Source organism: Polyodon spathula, chromosome 9 (assembly GCF_017654505.1).
Source record: "Polyodon spathula isolate WHYD16114869_AA chromosome 9, ASM1765450v1, whole genome shotgun sequence".
In the NCBI taxonomy this organism is placed as follows: Eukaryota; Metazoa; Chordata; class Actinopteri; order Acipenseriformes; family Polyodontidae; genus Polyodon; species Polyodon spathula.
In genome coordinates, this window is record NC_054542.1 from 8,015,271 (window position 1) to 8,028,474 (window position 13,204).

Here is a 13,204-nt window from a genome sequence, read left to right on the forward strand (position 1 = left end):
CTGCTGCAGCAGATGATCGACATCGCCATCGACGGCTTCCTGCTCACCCCCGTCCAGAAGATCTGCAAATACCCCCTGCAGCTGGCAGAGCTACTGAAATACACCACTCCAGAGCACAGGTAAGCACTGCTACACTGCTGAGACAACGGGGCATAAAACCACCCGGGTACTGTAGGGTTCCTGCAATAGCTGCTGTTAGGAAAAAAACATCTCTTTCAAATGTAAATTGCAGTTTCCATAACTGTCGCTTCATCACACCTGAATGAGCGAGTCTCAAGATACACTGCAGTGTAAATAGAAATGTTAGTGACGATAATGAGGCAGCAAAATGAATTTTTAAAAGCCACCTTTATGAAAACATATGAACAGCGTTGAGCAGCAGATGATCAGGGGAGCAGTGGGAATGGGATTGGAAATGGAATGTCACTGCTCCCCTTCTCACTGAATACTACCCTGCCCGTCACATCTCAGTATCTCTGCTGAAAGCCTAGCCTGGATGCAGCTGAGTTATGGCTGGTGTGGCATTTCCTGACTTGTACAGCTTCAAGCAGCACTCTTAAAGTTAGTTTAATTTTCACTTCTTCTGTGGCTTCACGCTTAAATCATGACTGTTTTGAATGCAGTTTTGTGTGATGAATGGGTAAATACACAATGGTAATAGAACAGAGGTATTCTGTGCTCCGCCCGCATGTCACTAAACAACATGTCTTTCCACAGCGACTACGAGAACATCACGGCAGCCTACGAGGCGATGAAGAACGTTGCCTGCCTTATTAACGAGAGGAAGAGGCGTCTGGAAAGCATAGACAAGATTGCACACTGGCAGGTCTCCATCGTGGGCTGGGAGGTGAGTGTCTAGTAAGGGATAAGCATTGTGAAGCACTTATTAAATGCATATGGGGCACACTGAGAGTGTGCTGTTATATACAGTAAATCAGCACACAATAAATGGTAGTTCAGCACTTGAAAGAGCCCTCCTTATAATGCACATGTATTGGAAATATGATATACTTGCTGTAAGAAGAATCCAGGGCTAAAGCTGACGTTTTCAAAGCTTCTCATTGAAATCTTGCATGTCTAAATTTGTAACGGTGGGTAAAACTTGTAAAGAACAAAGTTTTACTGATGAAGGTACAATTTTTTGGTCTAATTGACTTGGCCTTTCCCCTTGTATTTTGATGGAGCACTTTGAAGTTGTGGATGAACAGATGTTAGATGAATGAAATGTGTTCTAGTTCAGTACCCCTTATTTACATATTTAATCCCCAGACTCTTCTGATACACAGCAGTAGGTACTATAGAAACAAGACAAATGTCAACTAATGACTCCAATTAATAATCTGTTAATATCTGGAACTGATCGATTGATCTAGAAAGACAAACAGAACTGTACACAGAAAACTACTAACTAAAAAAAAAAAATCTTTTTTTAGGGTGATGATGTTTTGGGCCGAAGTTCTGAACTGATCCACTCCGGAGAGCTCACCAGAACCTCGAAGCAAGGCAAGACACAGCAGAGGACCTTCTTTCTGTTCGACCACCAGCTCATCTACTGCAAGAAGGACATCCTGAGACGAGACATGTTCTACTACAAGGGACGCATGGACATGGACCAGATGGAGGCTTTGGACGCCGAGGACGGCAAGGACAAAGACTTCAACGTCAACGTGAAGAACGCCTTCAAGCTCCGGAACAGAGCGACGGAGGAAGTGAGCCTGTTCTGCGCCAGGAAGCCGGAGGAGAAGCAGAGGTGGCTGCAGGCCTGTCGAGATGAGCGGAAGAGGGTTCAGGAGGATGAGGAAATGGGTAAGCGACTGTGCAGGATACAGTGTCTGCTGTCTCCTCTGCTTTCAGGAGGAACGGGAAACTCTTTTCATTTTGTGTCACTGTTATATAAAGATAAAGGCATGAGAGAGATTGCTGCTAGACATGCAAAGATAAAGTATCTTGGTTACTATATCGCAGTGGTTATTAATAGGACTGCTGTGTACAGTGCATGTGGCAACTCTGTCTTATTGTGCAGGGATTGTGATGGCCCTGCTGGGACACAGAGATTTGTTTTCTTACAATGTTTAAACTGTGTGCTTTAAACATGGATGACCAGCTACAATAACGACTGTAACATTTAAGCCAAGTGTCTTTTTTAATTCAGTAGCTTTGGTTAAAACAGTTCCCTGTTTATTCCCTCGTGTTGTTACCTCGTCTGTGCTGATGAAACCGTGCTTGAAAGCATTCTTTATTACATCATGTTGCTAGGTTACCAACACTATATACAGTATGAGGAACAACAAACACAACCACCTACCAAGCTGGCTTCATACACTTACCATCGACTCCCATTGAAAACTAGTTTACCAGCAGCAACCAGGCATTAATAGACACACACAGAATCAGGACTTTCCTCCATAACTATAGAAATGCATAAAGAAACTAAAGCAGTCCAGTGAGCAGCATTTCGGCTGGACATGTCTTCAGTGGCAGGGTAAAGCTGCAGATCCTGCTGTGAGTTGCTCTTTGTTTAGTGTGACAGCATGGCATTAAAGCTGCGTTCTCTTTCCCAATGCCAGGAATGGAAATATCAGAGACCCGGAAGAAGCAAGCCATTGTGAATGCCAGACAGTCGAGACGAGGAAAGATGAAAGGTAATGTATCTTTCTGTGCATGTATTAGGAGGTCTCAGTCCCCAGCATGCTGTGCGCTGCACCAGCCTTCCGAGTGCTGGAAGCTTGCACAATCACCCAGGAATTTACACAGTGCAGCCACTAGGTGCTGCTGCTACACTCCACGGGAAGGTTTGCAAGGAAGAAAACTGAGAATGGACTTCAGACCCAGTTCACTGCTTTTTATCTGGGAAATTGCAGTGTGGAGAATAGGAATTTGTGCAGTTATTTTACATAGTGGGATAGCTTATTAAGTGTGAACAGAAGACTTGTGCATGCTACTGTGATATAATTATAGTCTGTGTTATGCTGTATTACATTATTGATCTATCTATATATCTGTATTGTGTAATACACACACACACACAAACACATATATATATAGTATTGGAATATTTTCATAATGCCTTCCTATGCTAGTGAAGGCTACAAAATGCCACTACACATTATTAAAAACAATATTCTCAGAAGCCGATTTATCTCCAATTGGTTTTACATATTATATGGTCAAAATAATCAACTAAAGCGATTGGCTCAAAATTAATGGTGTATTCACTATTCTTCTGCTTCTTTAGGTATGAGCTACAATGGCTGCCCAGTGCCCCCCCCGCACCAGTCCCTGCACCCCCTCCACCAGCGCCACGTCACCGTGCCAACCAGCCTCCCCCAGCAGCAGGTCTTCTCCCTGGCCGAACCCAAGCGCAAGCACGGCCCCTTCTGGCAGACCTTCACCAAGCTCACGGCCTTCAAGAAGTGAGGAGGAGGAGTCGGGGGCGGGACACCCCCCCAGGGGCGGGGCTCTTTCTACATGAAGGCAGGGTCCAGCATCGGCCTGTGGGACTCCACCCGCGGCTCACTCACAGGTGCGAAGGACAAAGCCTTTGCCTCCGATAGCTGTCGATTTGAAGCCAGGAGCAGAACTCCAGTATAAAGCTTTACAAAAGAAAAAGTGCTTGGAAGTAAACTTTCACTCGTGTACTTTTAAAGTGTGCTAATGATGAGCAATGTAAATATATATGTATATATGTAATATACAGAGGACTGTATGTATGCTGTGCTGAGCAAAGCTTACACGTGTCTTATATGTACTACCGCCGTATCTTCCTTTAAAGGCTGGCTCCTTTTTAGAGCTCTTGAATAGAATCCAGCCCATTTCAACCTGTCCCCAAGTTCAAACGAGAAGCACAGTTCAGAGGACTGCAAGCATGTATGGACTTTCCTGTAAGCACAGATTCATGACGTTTTCACAGGAGACATTCCCATATGGTACAATGGGGCCAAACCTACCCCACCCCCCATCACTCTTGCAGACATTAATATGTACAGGGGGTATGATGACAGGACGTGCATTTGACTGAGGATTCACAGTTGAGTTCTGGACTGCAAAACAGCATTTTATTTTTGTCCGTAATGTTGTTGTTTTTTTCTAATAACAAAGCCTTACTGTATTTTTTTGTAGTCTGTATTAAATGCAGCATTTCTTTTGATGTATAACTTGTGGCATTTGACTGCGCCTGGTGTATTGAAGCAAATGAAGAAAGCATCCCTCTAGTCAGGTTGACGACGGCCTGTACAAACTACTGTTGTTGTTGTTGTTGTGATTTTTAGGCCGAGTTCAAGGAGTGTAACGGAAACCCTTGTGACCTGCAGACGGGAGGCCCATGGCCCCTTCTTACTTAACTCTCTTATTTTATCCTCACAGTTTTGTGAAAGTGAAAAGGGATGTTTTAAAGCTTTAAAGGTTCAAACAAGTGCTTATGTACCCTTTTCCAGAAAGCCTGCGGTCTCGGGTTGAGTCGGTAGCCGCTCCCTCAGTGTCACTGTTGACGAGCACATCTTTGTGATGCAGCTATGTACAATGATCAGCTGAATTGGACCCCTCTAGTAGTTTTCTTGCTACCTCTCTGAAGAGTCTAGTTTAGGCAGCGCACACTGTATTCTCAAGGTTCAATCTTATTTTTTTTAAAGGCAGAATTATTGCTCATCGATTTGGAGTACTCCAGAACAAATGTCAGAACCACGTACCGAACTGCCTGGGGTCTGTTGGTAGCTGCGTTTTATAGTTGGAGCTGTTTTTAAGTATTAACTACACTGTATGAGTCTGTAAGACTATAGGGGACCTGTACTTGCATGTGTTTTATCAGATACAAACATGGTGCAATTTATTTTTTGGAGCGTTTTGAAGAGTGAAGTGCTTCCTCAGCAGTAGATGAAACCACTGCTCAGGCTGATGGTCAGGTGTAGCCATGCCTTGCCTTTGCTGATTAACACAGGCACTGCTCAGAAACACATGGGCTGTGTTACAACGTACTGCTGCAGATGATGGCTGCATGTACACCTTTACTGTGTGCTCTTGGCTCTTAAATGGCTGTGTATTGCTCTGCTTTTTTACAGTGCCTAGAGCACTCATTGCAGTGCCCTCAGAGGGGTGAAATGTCACTGCAGATGTTAAATTGCTCTGACATCGTTGCAGGAAATGTAGCCTGTTGCTCAAGTTCAGGATCTCATCATAAGAAGAACAAGGTGCTAATAAAGCCACTGCATTCTCCTTTTTTTTTTTTTTTTAGCAGTGGAGCTTGCTGTAAATTGCCAACCCTGTTTTTGTTTGTATTTATTTTGTTCCATGCCTGTGTGCTTGCGCAGTGTGCTGCGAGTTCAGTTTGATCTGACGTGGAGTCAGTGCTGTGTGTTAAACTATGGAGGGGTGCAGCTTCTTGAATAGCACAGTGACTCCTAGTGGTTTAAGAGAATACCTTGCAAGCTGTGCTGTGTATGGTTAGTCATGAACGACCTTTGTAAGCCAAAGGGCAGTTGCCATGGAAACTCCTTTACGGCCATGACCCTTCTATTTTGATATTTCTGGCATCCAGTTTAAAAGTACCTCTGGAATATTATGTAGTATATCTATACATATATAACATTGTTGTGTAAATATTATGAATTTGTATGTCTTTATTTGATATATTTTGTCATGGCCGGATTATCTTTTTTCTTTTTGTGTGTGTGTTTTTGTGACAAACTGACTATTTGTACGTGCAAATGCATTTTGACAGTCTTGTATGTGTAGCTAAGCATGCACGAGTGGCTGGCATGATAAAGGAAGAGGCTTCAGAGCCCTGTGAGCAGTCTGTCCACAGCTGAAGCATGCATTGTACAGTTATTGTGACTGTGTCTATTTATGAAGACCATCCTGTTTCCTGTCTTTGGAATCAAAATAATCTATTTTGTTGAAATAAATACCATCCTTATTCAATTCAAGAGCTGAATTGTTTCTTTCTTTTTTTTTAAAACAAATACTGGTGCTTGATAATTATGTGATAACATGGACTGTGCCAGAGTGTGTATTAACAGCAGCTTTAAAGACCATTTCTTTCCACAGTAGTGAACCATTGACAATTACCAATTTGTTACAATGTAATTGCAATGGCTATTCATGCCCTGAGAGAGGCGAGGCCTGTCAGCGGCCAAGTCCCCAAGGTAGGGTGGTGAGAGGCCCCAGAGGTGCTGGAGGGGAGGAGGAGGGAAAGCAAGACAACACAGGTAATGCTCTGCCAGAGGATAGCTTAAAAATCAAATTCATTTTGACAGATTTATTTCATACGTTTTTAGATACTTAACTGTGATCGGATACCCCACGTATACTGTGATATCTGCGGTGACTTCACTGTGCAGATGTCACATACACTGTATATACATTGAATTGGGCAATTAAGCTAATTTTGCAGCGCTTCCAAGAAAGTGACCTGCAGTAGTGCTGGGTCTCTCTGACTAAATTACGTTTGACAACAAAAGATAACCCCAATGAAAACACCAGGGGCACTATCTTCTTCTCCTGTGTTCCCTTACCCTCCCTCTGTTCTTGAAGAAGCTGGCTGTGTTTTGTTGCAATGGAGGTACAGTCCAGCAGGCACTGTGAGTCCCATTACCTCTGTTATTTGATCTGACCCATTCTCAGGAAGTCCCAGCACATGAACTCTGTTCAACAGGGCTGTCCAATCACCGTCCTGGAGGGCTATTCCATTCCAGGGTTAACAGGTACAAATATATAATTAACTACTGCAGGGTCTGGATGGAGGTTTAGTTGGTTAAATTAAACCATTTAGAACAGGGTTAGAAGGACTTTGCACAACCCTGCAGTATACTGAATCTGTTCAGCAATCCTAGATGTGCACTTGTTAATTGATTTGAATTCCTCACAGCACAGGGTCGTTTTCACATTTGCTAGTCAGTTATTTTTTATACAGAAGTCTAAAGTCAAGGACTTTAACTGTAGCCAGACTTCAGACAGGACACATGCATGGTGGACTGGCACACATTCTGTTATCGAACTTCTGTTCTTCACAATGACCTACTTCACGATACAGAATGAAAGATGTCCAGCTCCAGTGTAACAGGCTGCCGGTACCACATACTCCCGAGGGCTTGCACTTCCACCGTTTCCACCACAAAATGGCACTCAAACAAAACTTTGTAATGGTCTGAGATGCAGTGTGGTGGCACTCTCCACCTTTCTGTGTATTGTTGATGAGGCTTTCCTTTTCCCTTGTACACCTGCATATACATATTGCTGTGCTTTTAATTGTTGTTTTGTGTGTGCTTATTTTCTTTTTACAAGCTGGTTTAAAGACGTGTTTCTTCCGTTCATAACGACTTCTGTATCGAGGTCTTCCGTTATTACAAGTTGAACGCAATGAGGTTCCAGAGCAATCCCTTTAAATTAGCTCGGAATGTTTCATCATGGCCCATTAACCACACTTCACCCTTCATTTCTCTTTGCTTGTGTACAGACTTCAGGCTTTCTTAATATCCAATACTGAATACGCACTGGCACTAAGGAATTCCCACACTACGTTTCCTCTCAATGGGATGAGCAATTCTCCACATCAAGACAGTAAACACATCTAAACAGACCCCACCTCGTCTCTATATTCCTGTCTCCAGACGGGCACTGTGGCTCTAGAGGTGCAATATGTATGTTCTTTTCGTCAGTTTGAGCTTCTACATGTGTGTATCTTCCAACAAGTATTGGGACAGATGATGATGGGGATGATGCATTCCTGGCCTGTTTAACCCCACATAGACCCCTTGCTTACTAAACATCTTGGAAACCCTTAATAAATACCCCTTCAAATATATGCACTCTCACAACATAATGGCTCGGTATGTTTCAATCAAATCAAAATGCAAATGCTTTTTGCATGAATTTATATTGCACTGAAACCCCTGTTCCCTACTCAAAGTAAATTGAATTGGACCCTTCAGTTGGTAATTTTAAATCGGAAGAATCTGCAACGTGGGACAGAAGTGGTTAAAGCCAACTGCTGATGCCAAATATTCATGTGCTGCTGTCTCTTATATATCAACGCTGCAATCACTAACCACACTCCTGAAGAAGCAGGGAAACGAGCTCCAGCGTGCTCTTATACCAAAGAAAGAAGAGAGGTGAGACAATGTTACCTTTTCCTAACACACATATACACCAGTTCATGTTCTTCAGTGATTTAAAATGTTTGTTTAAAACTGTCTAAATGGCTGTTCCATCACTGGTTATTGCTGGGGACTTTCCTACAAATATGCATGCTGGTTCTGTAGTCTGCAGAATATAAAAAATACCCTTCAATAGACTTCATATACAGTATATCTTCTCAAATCAAATTATATATATATATTGTTAAAGTTGATCACCATAAAGTAAAGGGGTAGAACTTAAAGCACTTGGTTTATCAAGGTATTTGCACCCAATATTGTGAAAGGAAAATCAAACTGTTAATGTTATAAAACTGGTACCAAACCATTTAAGCACACTTTGTTTTTATTTTACTGTCTGAAAAAAAGAATGATGCAAATAGCATTGACACTGATAAGTCCAGCCAGACATGCATATACATATAAAATATAAAACCTGTTTTTATTTGGAGATCAAATTAGTGCAGAGATGTCCCCAACAGAGCGCAGCTGTATTAGCTGTGTCTGAACTCCTCAGATACACCTGCACTGTACTTAGCCAGGTATCTGTCTCCCTCTCTCTGCTAGACCATGCAGGGGCTCCCACTGTCCACAATGACCTCTGTGTTGGTGCTGCTGATCGGGCAGGTGAGTGCTGATGAAGTGACGAGACGGGACGGCTGCCTGTCGGGACACCCTGGAATTCCAGGGGACCCCGGCCACAACGGGATACCAGGACGGGATGGGCGAGACGGATGGAAAGGAGACAAGGGAGACTCAGGTACTGTAACCAAACTATAGACACACCTTCCAGAACACAGTGCTTTAAGTGCTGTTAACAGAGACTCAGGTACTGTACCAGACCACAGACACGCCTTCCAGAACACAGTGCTTTAAGTGCTGTTAACAGAGACTCAGGTACTGTACCAGACCACAGACACGCCTTCCAGAACACAGTGCTTTAAGTGCTGTTAACAGAGACTCAGGTACTGTACCAGACCACAGACACGCCTTCCAGAACACAGTGCTTTAAGTGCTGTTAACTCCTAATTGTCTGAGTCGTGTGTTCTCAGACTGCACATGTCAGCTGTTTTCGATTGGTACCTATTCTTACTTAATGTGAGCACAATTAAATGAGAAGCTCAAAAACTACCCTTGTGCTGTGTCCCCACTAGGGGGAGCCATGATGTCTGAATCCACCCTGTTAGGGAACTGCATTTCATAGGTGCCAGGGTGCAAGCAGTAACAATAATACTGTTCTTAAGGACCATAGGGCAGAGGTGGCATGTGCCACCCCCTCTTTAATCAAGGGGGTAGGGGGGTGGAGTTGGGCGACTGTGTATTTTGCTCGTCCGCTTTTTTTGCTTTTTTGTATTTGCACTGTTATTCAATGTTTTGTTATGGTTTGGCATTTAAACGGTTTAAAATGAAAAAAAGTGGAACGGCATTCAGATGACTACAGAAGGCCGACATTAATAATAAAAAATAAAAACACACACACCAGTCCCTACATAAACATTGGTTTGACCCCCGGTCCGCGCTGTAGTAATATCCAGCTCTATCTAATGTTAGTAGTGCTGTGAATGCAACAGAACCCAAAGTTATAATTATTTATAGGCAGGGCTACGCGTTTAAGTTCAACGCCAATCCTTAATAAAATGTTGTTCCTGTTATTAAGCAGGAGTATAATCGGAAGCAGGGGTGTTTAAAAAAAACAGGAGCCAGTTTTCACTTTAGTGAAGTAGGCTACAATATTTTTTTCATTCAAAACTTGTTTATTGAGATAAATGTTCAGCTTTTATATTGAAGCTTATTGTGTACTACTCATTCAATCAATCAAAGTAGTGTAGGAATTTGCTTGTATCGTTCAAGATTTTTTCCAAATCAAGTAAGCTTATTTGTGTATAAAAACGTCCTTCTTTCACACAATGTCATCTTTATGGCTCTCAGCTGAAATGGTAAAGTGATTAAATACCCCTGGCAGTGGACTGTCTCTGTTTAGCACACCAAAGAACTTGCAGAATGGATAAAACTGTGTTGAGAATTTTAAGAAAACTCATTTGAGAGCAAAACATTTTATGGCATTTTTAGTTTTTGTAGCTGAAGAAGTGCCGGGGCTATGCCTCGTCATTCCCAGAGGTGCCGGGGCGATGCCTTGTCATTCCCAGAGGTGCCGGGGCTATGCCTCGTCATTCCCAGAGGTGCCGGGGCGATGCCTCGTCATTCCCAGAGGTGCCAGGACTATGCCTCGTCATTCCCAGAGGTGCCGGGGCGATGCCTCGTCATTCCCAGAGGTGCCGGGGCGATGCCTTGTCATTCCCAGAGGTGCCTTGGCTATGCCTCGTCATTCCCAGAGGTGCCAGGGCGATGCCTCGTCATTCCCAGAGGTGCCGGGACTATGCTTTGTCATTCCCAGAGGTGTCAGGACTATGCCTTGTCATTCCCAGAAGTGCCGGGGAGATGCATTGTCATTCCCAGAGGTGCTCATAGGCTGTAGCAGTGATTACAACATGTTGCTCTTGTAAATTGTAAAGAACGATATATAATAACATTTCTGCTTGTGTTTGATAGGTGAGCTGGGTGCTTGTGGTCCCCCTGGCAATGATGGCTCGAAGGGAGATAAAGGAGACCCAGGTAAGGCAGTAAACTGCCACGTGAGGGGATGGAAGAGTAGCAAGCATAGCTAGAGCATCAGAAATACAGCACACAGTGAGCACACACAAGAAGCACAATTCACACCTCCTGCTCTTTGCAGAAAACATGCTCCTGGATTTCAAATTGTAGTCTCTGGAAAAGTCATATGAGCTACAAACAACTTGCTTACAAAGGTGTCAAAGGGGGGAAGGCAGGAGTTTCAGTTACCTACAAGCACACAGGAAGCACAGCTTCACAATCCATGTGCTCTTGTATTCACTTCACACCAGGGGGGAGATTATTCCAGTCTTAGGGGCCAGCAAAAGCTTTCCTACCAATAGTTCTTCCTACTGTTGGGATTTTCAAGTATTTATTATCACTGACATTTCTTAAAGAATAATTAATAATGTGCAGTAATACAATATAATGCATGGGACCTGAGTAGCAGCAAGATAAAAACATGAAAAGGGAGACAACTGCTCAATAAGCTTGACTCAGAGATACAGTACCAAGGGTGTCCATGCCAGAGTACCGGGTTCCACTTCTGTGCAGATAGATCTACTGTACTTTCTCCTGTATCTAATCAATGCATTTCAGAGTTATTGAGTCTCGTGTGAGACTTGCACTCAATGAAACTGAAGTCCTGGTCAGTCCTCTTCAGTGCAGTGCTTACCTTACCGAGCGAGGGAAGCTGTGATTGTCTTTGATTTCCTTTCAGGCCTTCCAGGCCTTTCTGGTGTCAAAGGGAGGTGAGGCGAGACGGCCGAGAGGGGAGCCCCTGGAAAGTTGGGCCCCCAGGGGGTTCCTGGGCCTGTGGGCAGTACAGGACAAAAAGGGGAGCTTGGGCTTCCAGGGCCACAGGGGCCTAAGGGAGAAGTGGGCCCCCGGGGGCCACAGGGGCTGCAGGGAGTGGTCGGCCCCCAAGGAGAGATTGGGTACCCCGGGCCTATAGGGCCTACTGGCATAGAAGGGCCGAAGGGTGAGATAGGGGTCCCGGGTCACAAAGGCAACATTGGGCACCAAGGCGAGAAAGGGGATCGAGGAGAGGTAGGAGAGAAGGGAGCTGCCAGAGACATGCCCACCGTTTATCGTAGTGCCTTCTCTGCTGGCCTGACCGACCTCTCCAAGTTCCCTCCTGCCAACGCTCCCATCAAGTTCGACAAGATCATCTACAACCGGCAGGGCCACTACGAGCCCTCGACGGGCGTGTTCACATGCGTGTTCCCGGGGACCTATTACTTCACCTACCACATCACCGTGTACACGAGGAGCGTGAAGGTGGCGCTGGTGAAGAGCGGCACACGAGTGCTGCACACGGCCAACATGTACCAGAGCAGCGAGGACCAGGCCTCGGGGGGCGCCGTGCTGCAGCTCAGGGATGGGGACACGGTGTGGCTGCAGGTCATCGGAGGGGAGTTCTCCAATGGACTATTCGCCGACGAGGATGACGACACCACCTTCACAGGCTTCCTGCTGTTTGCAGATTGAGACAAGGGAGAGGGGGTGGGGGGGATACCAGCTGAGGCGGCTCCAAATATCTAAATACGAGCGTTCAACTCTGCCAGTCCTACTCTGTGCCAACTCTCTCTCTACCCCTCTCTCTCTCTGTCTCTCTATACCCCCTCCCTCTCTACCTTTTTCTCTACCACTCTATCTCTACTACTCTATATCTCTCTACCTCTCTCTCTACCTCTTTTTCTACCTCTCTACCCCCTCTCTCTACCTCTACACCTCTCTCTCTGTCTCTCTATACCCCCTCTATCTACCTCTACACCTCTCTCTCTGTCTCTCTATACCCCCTCTCTCTATCTCTCTACCTCTCTACCCCCCTTTCTCTGTCTCTCTATACCCCCTCTCTCTACCTCTCTCTACCTCTCTACCCCTCTCTGCCTCTCTACCTCTCTACACCTCTCTTTCTGTCTCTCTATACCCCCTCTCTCTATTTCTCTACCTCTCTACCCCCCTCTCTCTGTCTCTCTATACCCCCTCTTTCTACCTCTCTGTGTCTCTCTACCTCTATACACCTCTCTGTCTCTCTCTACCCCCTCTCTCTACCCCTCTCTCTCTCCCTCTCTGCCTCTCTGCCTCTCTCTCTCTCTCTCTCTCTCTCTCTCTCTCTCTCTCTCTCTCTCTCTCTCTCTCTCAATATAAGAACACAGTGACACAGACATTTCTGAGGTGCTTCCAATAATAAAAGGATGCATTGTCTTCCAGGTTCAGTCCAGGTTAAGTCTGTGAATCCATAAGCTTTCCTGTTTATCTAACACATTAGGATTCAAATCTTAATTTTAGCAAGGCTATGGTTTTGAGAGTTGCAGTGCTTTGCAAAAGGTTGATCCAGCTTGCTGGTAATTGTAGCAGGCTTCTCTATATACTGTAGGTAGAGTAGGCTGGGCTGGTGAAGTTGAAAGTTCACACTGTCACGTGATTTGAAGGGAATGACACTTGAATCTATTTAGTCTTTA

The 13,204-nt window shown here is 44.7% G+C and overlaps 2 protein-coding genes across 2 annotated transcripts; both read left to right on the plus strand.

Moving 5' to 3' along the window:
- On the plus strand, positions 1 to 5,918 carry LOC121321267 (spermatogenesis-associated protein 13-like; the record flags this gene model as incomplete). The annotated part of the gene is made up of 5 exons (XM_041260167.1): positions 1 to 119; positions 718 to 847; positions 1,434 to 1,806; positions 2,568 to 2,642; positions 3,236 to 5,918. Coding segments are annotated over 5 exons (879 nt in total), but the record flags the coding sequence as incomplete, so codon positions are not given.
- A 2,778-nt stretch (positions 5,919 to 8,696) lies between these two features.
- On the plus strand, positions 8,697 to 12,227 carry c1qtnf9 (C1q and TNF related 9). The gene is given in 3 exon segments (XM_041260168.1): positions 8,697 to 8,886; positions 10,677 to 10,739; positions 11,458 to 12,227. Coding segments are annotated over 3 exon segments (1,023 nt in total).
- Positions 12,228 to 13,204: the final 977 nt, after the last annotated feature.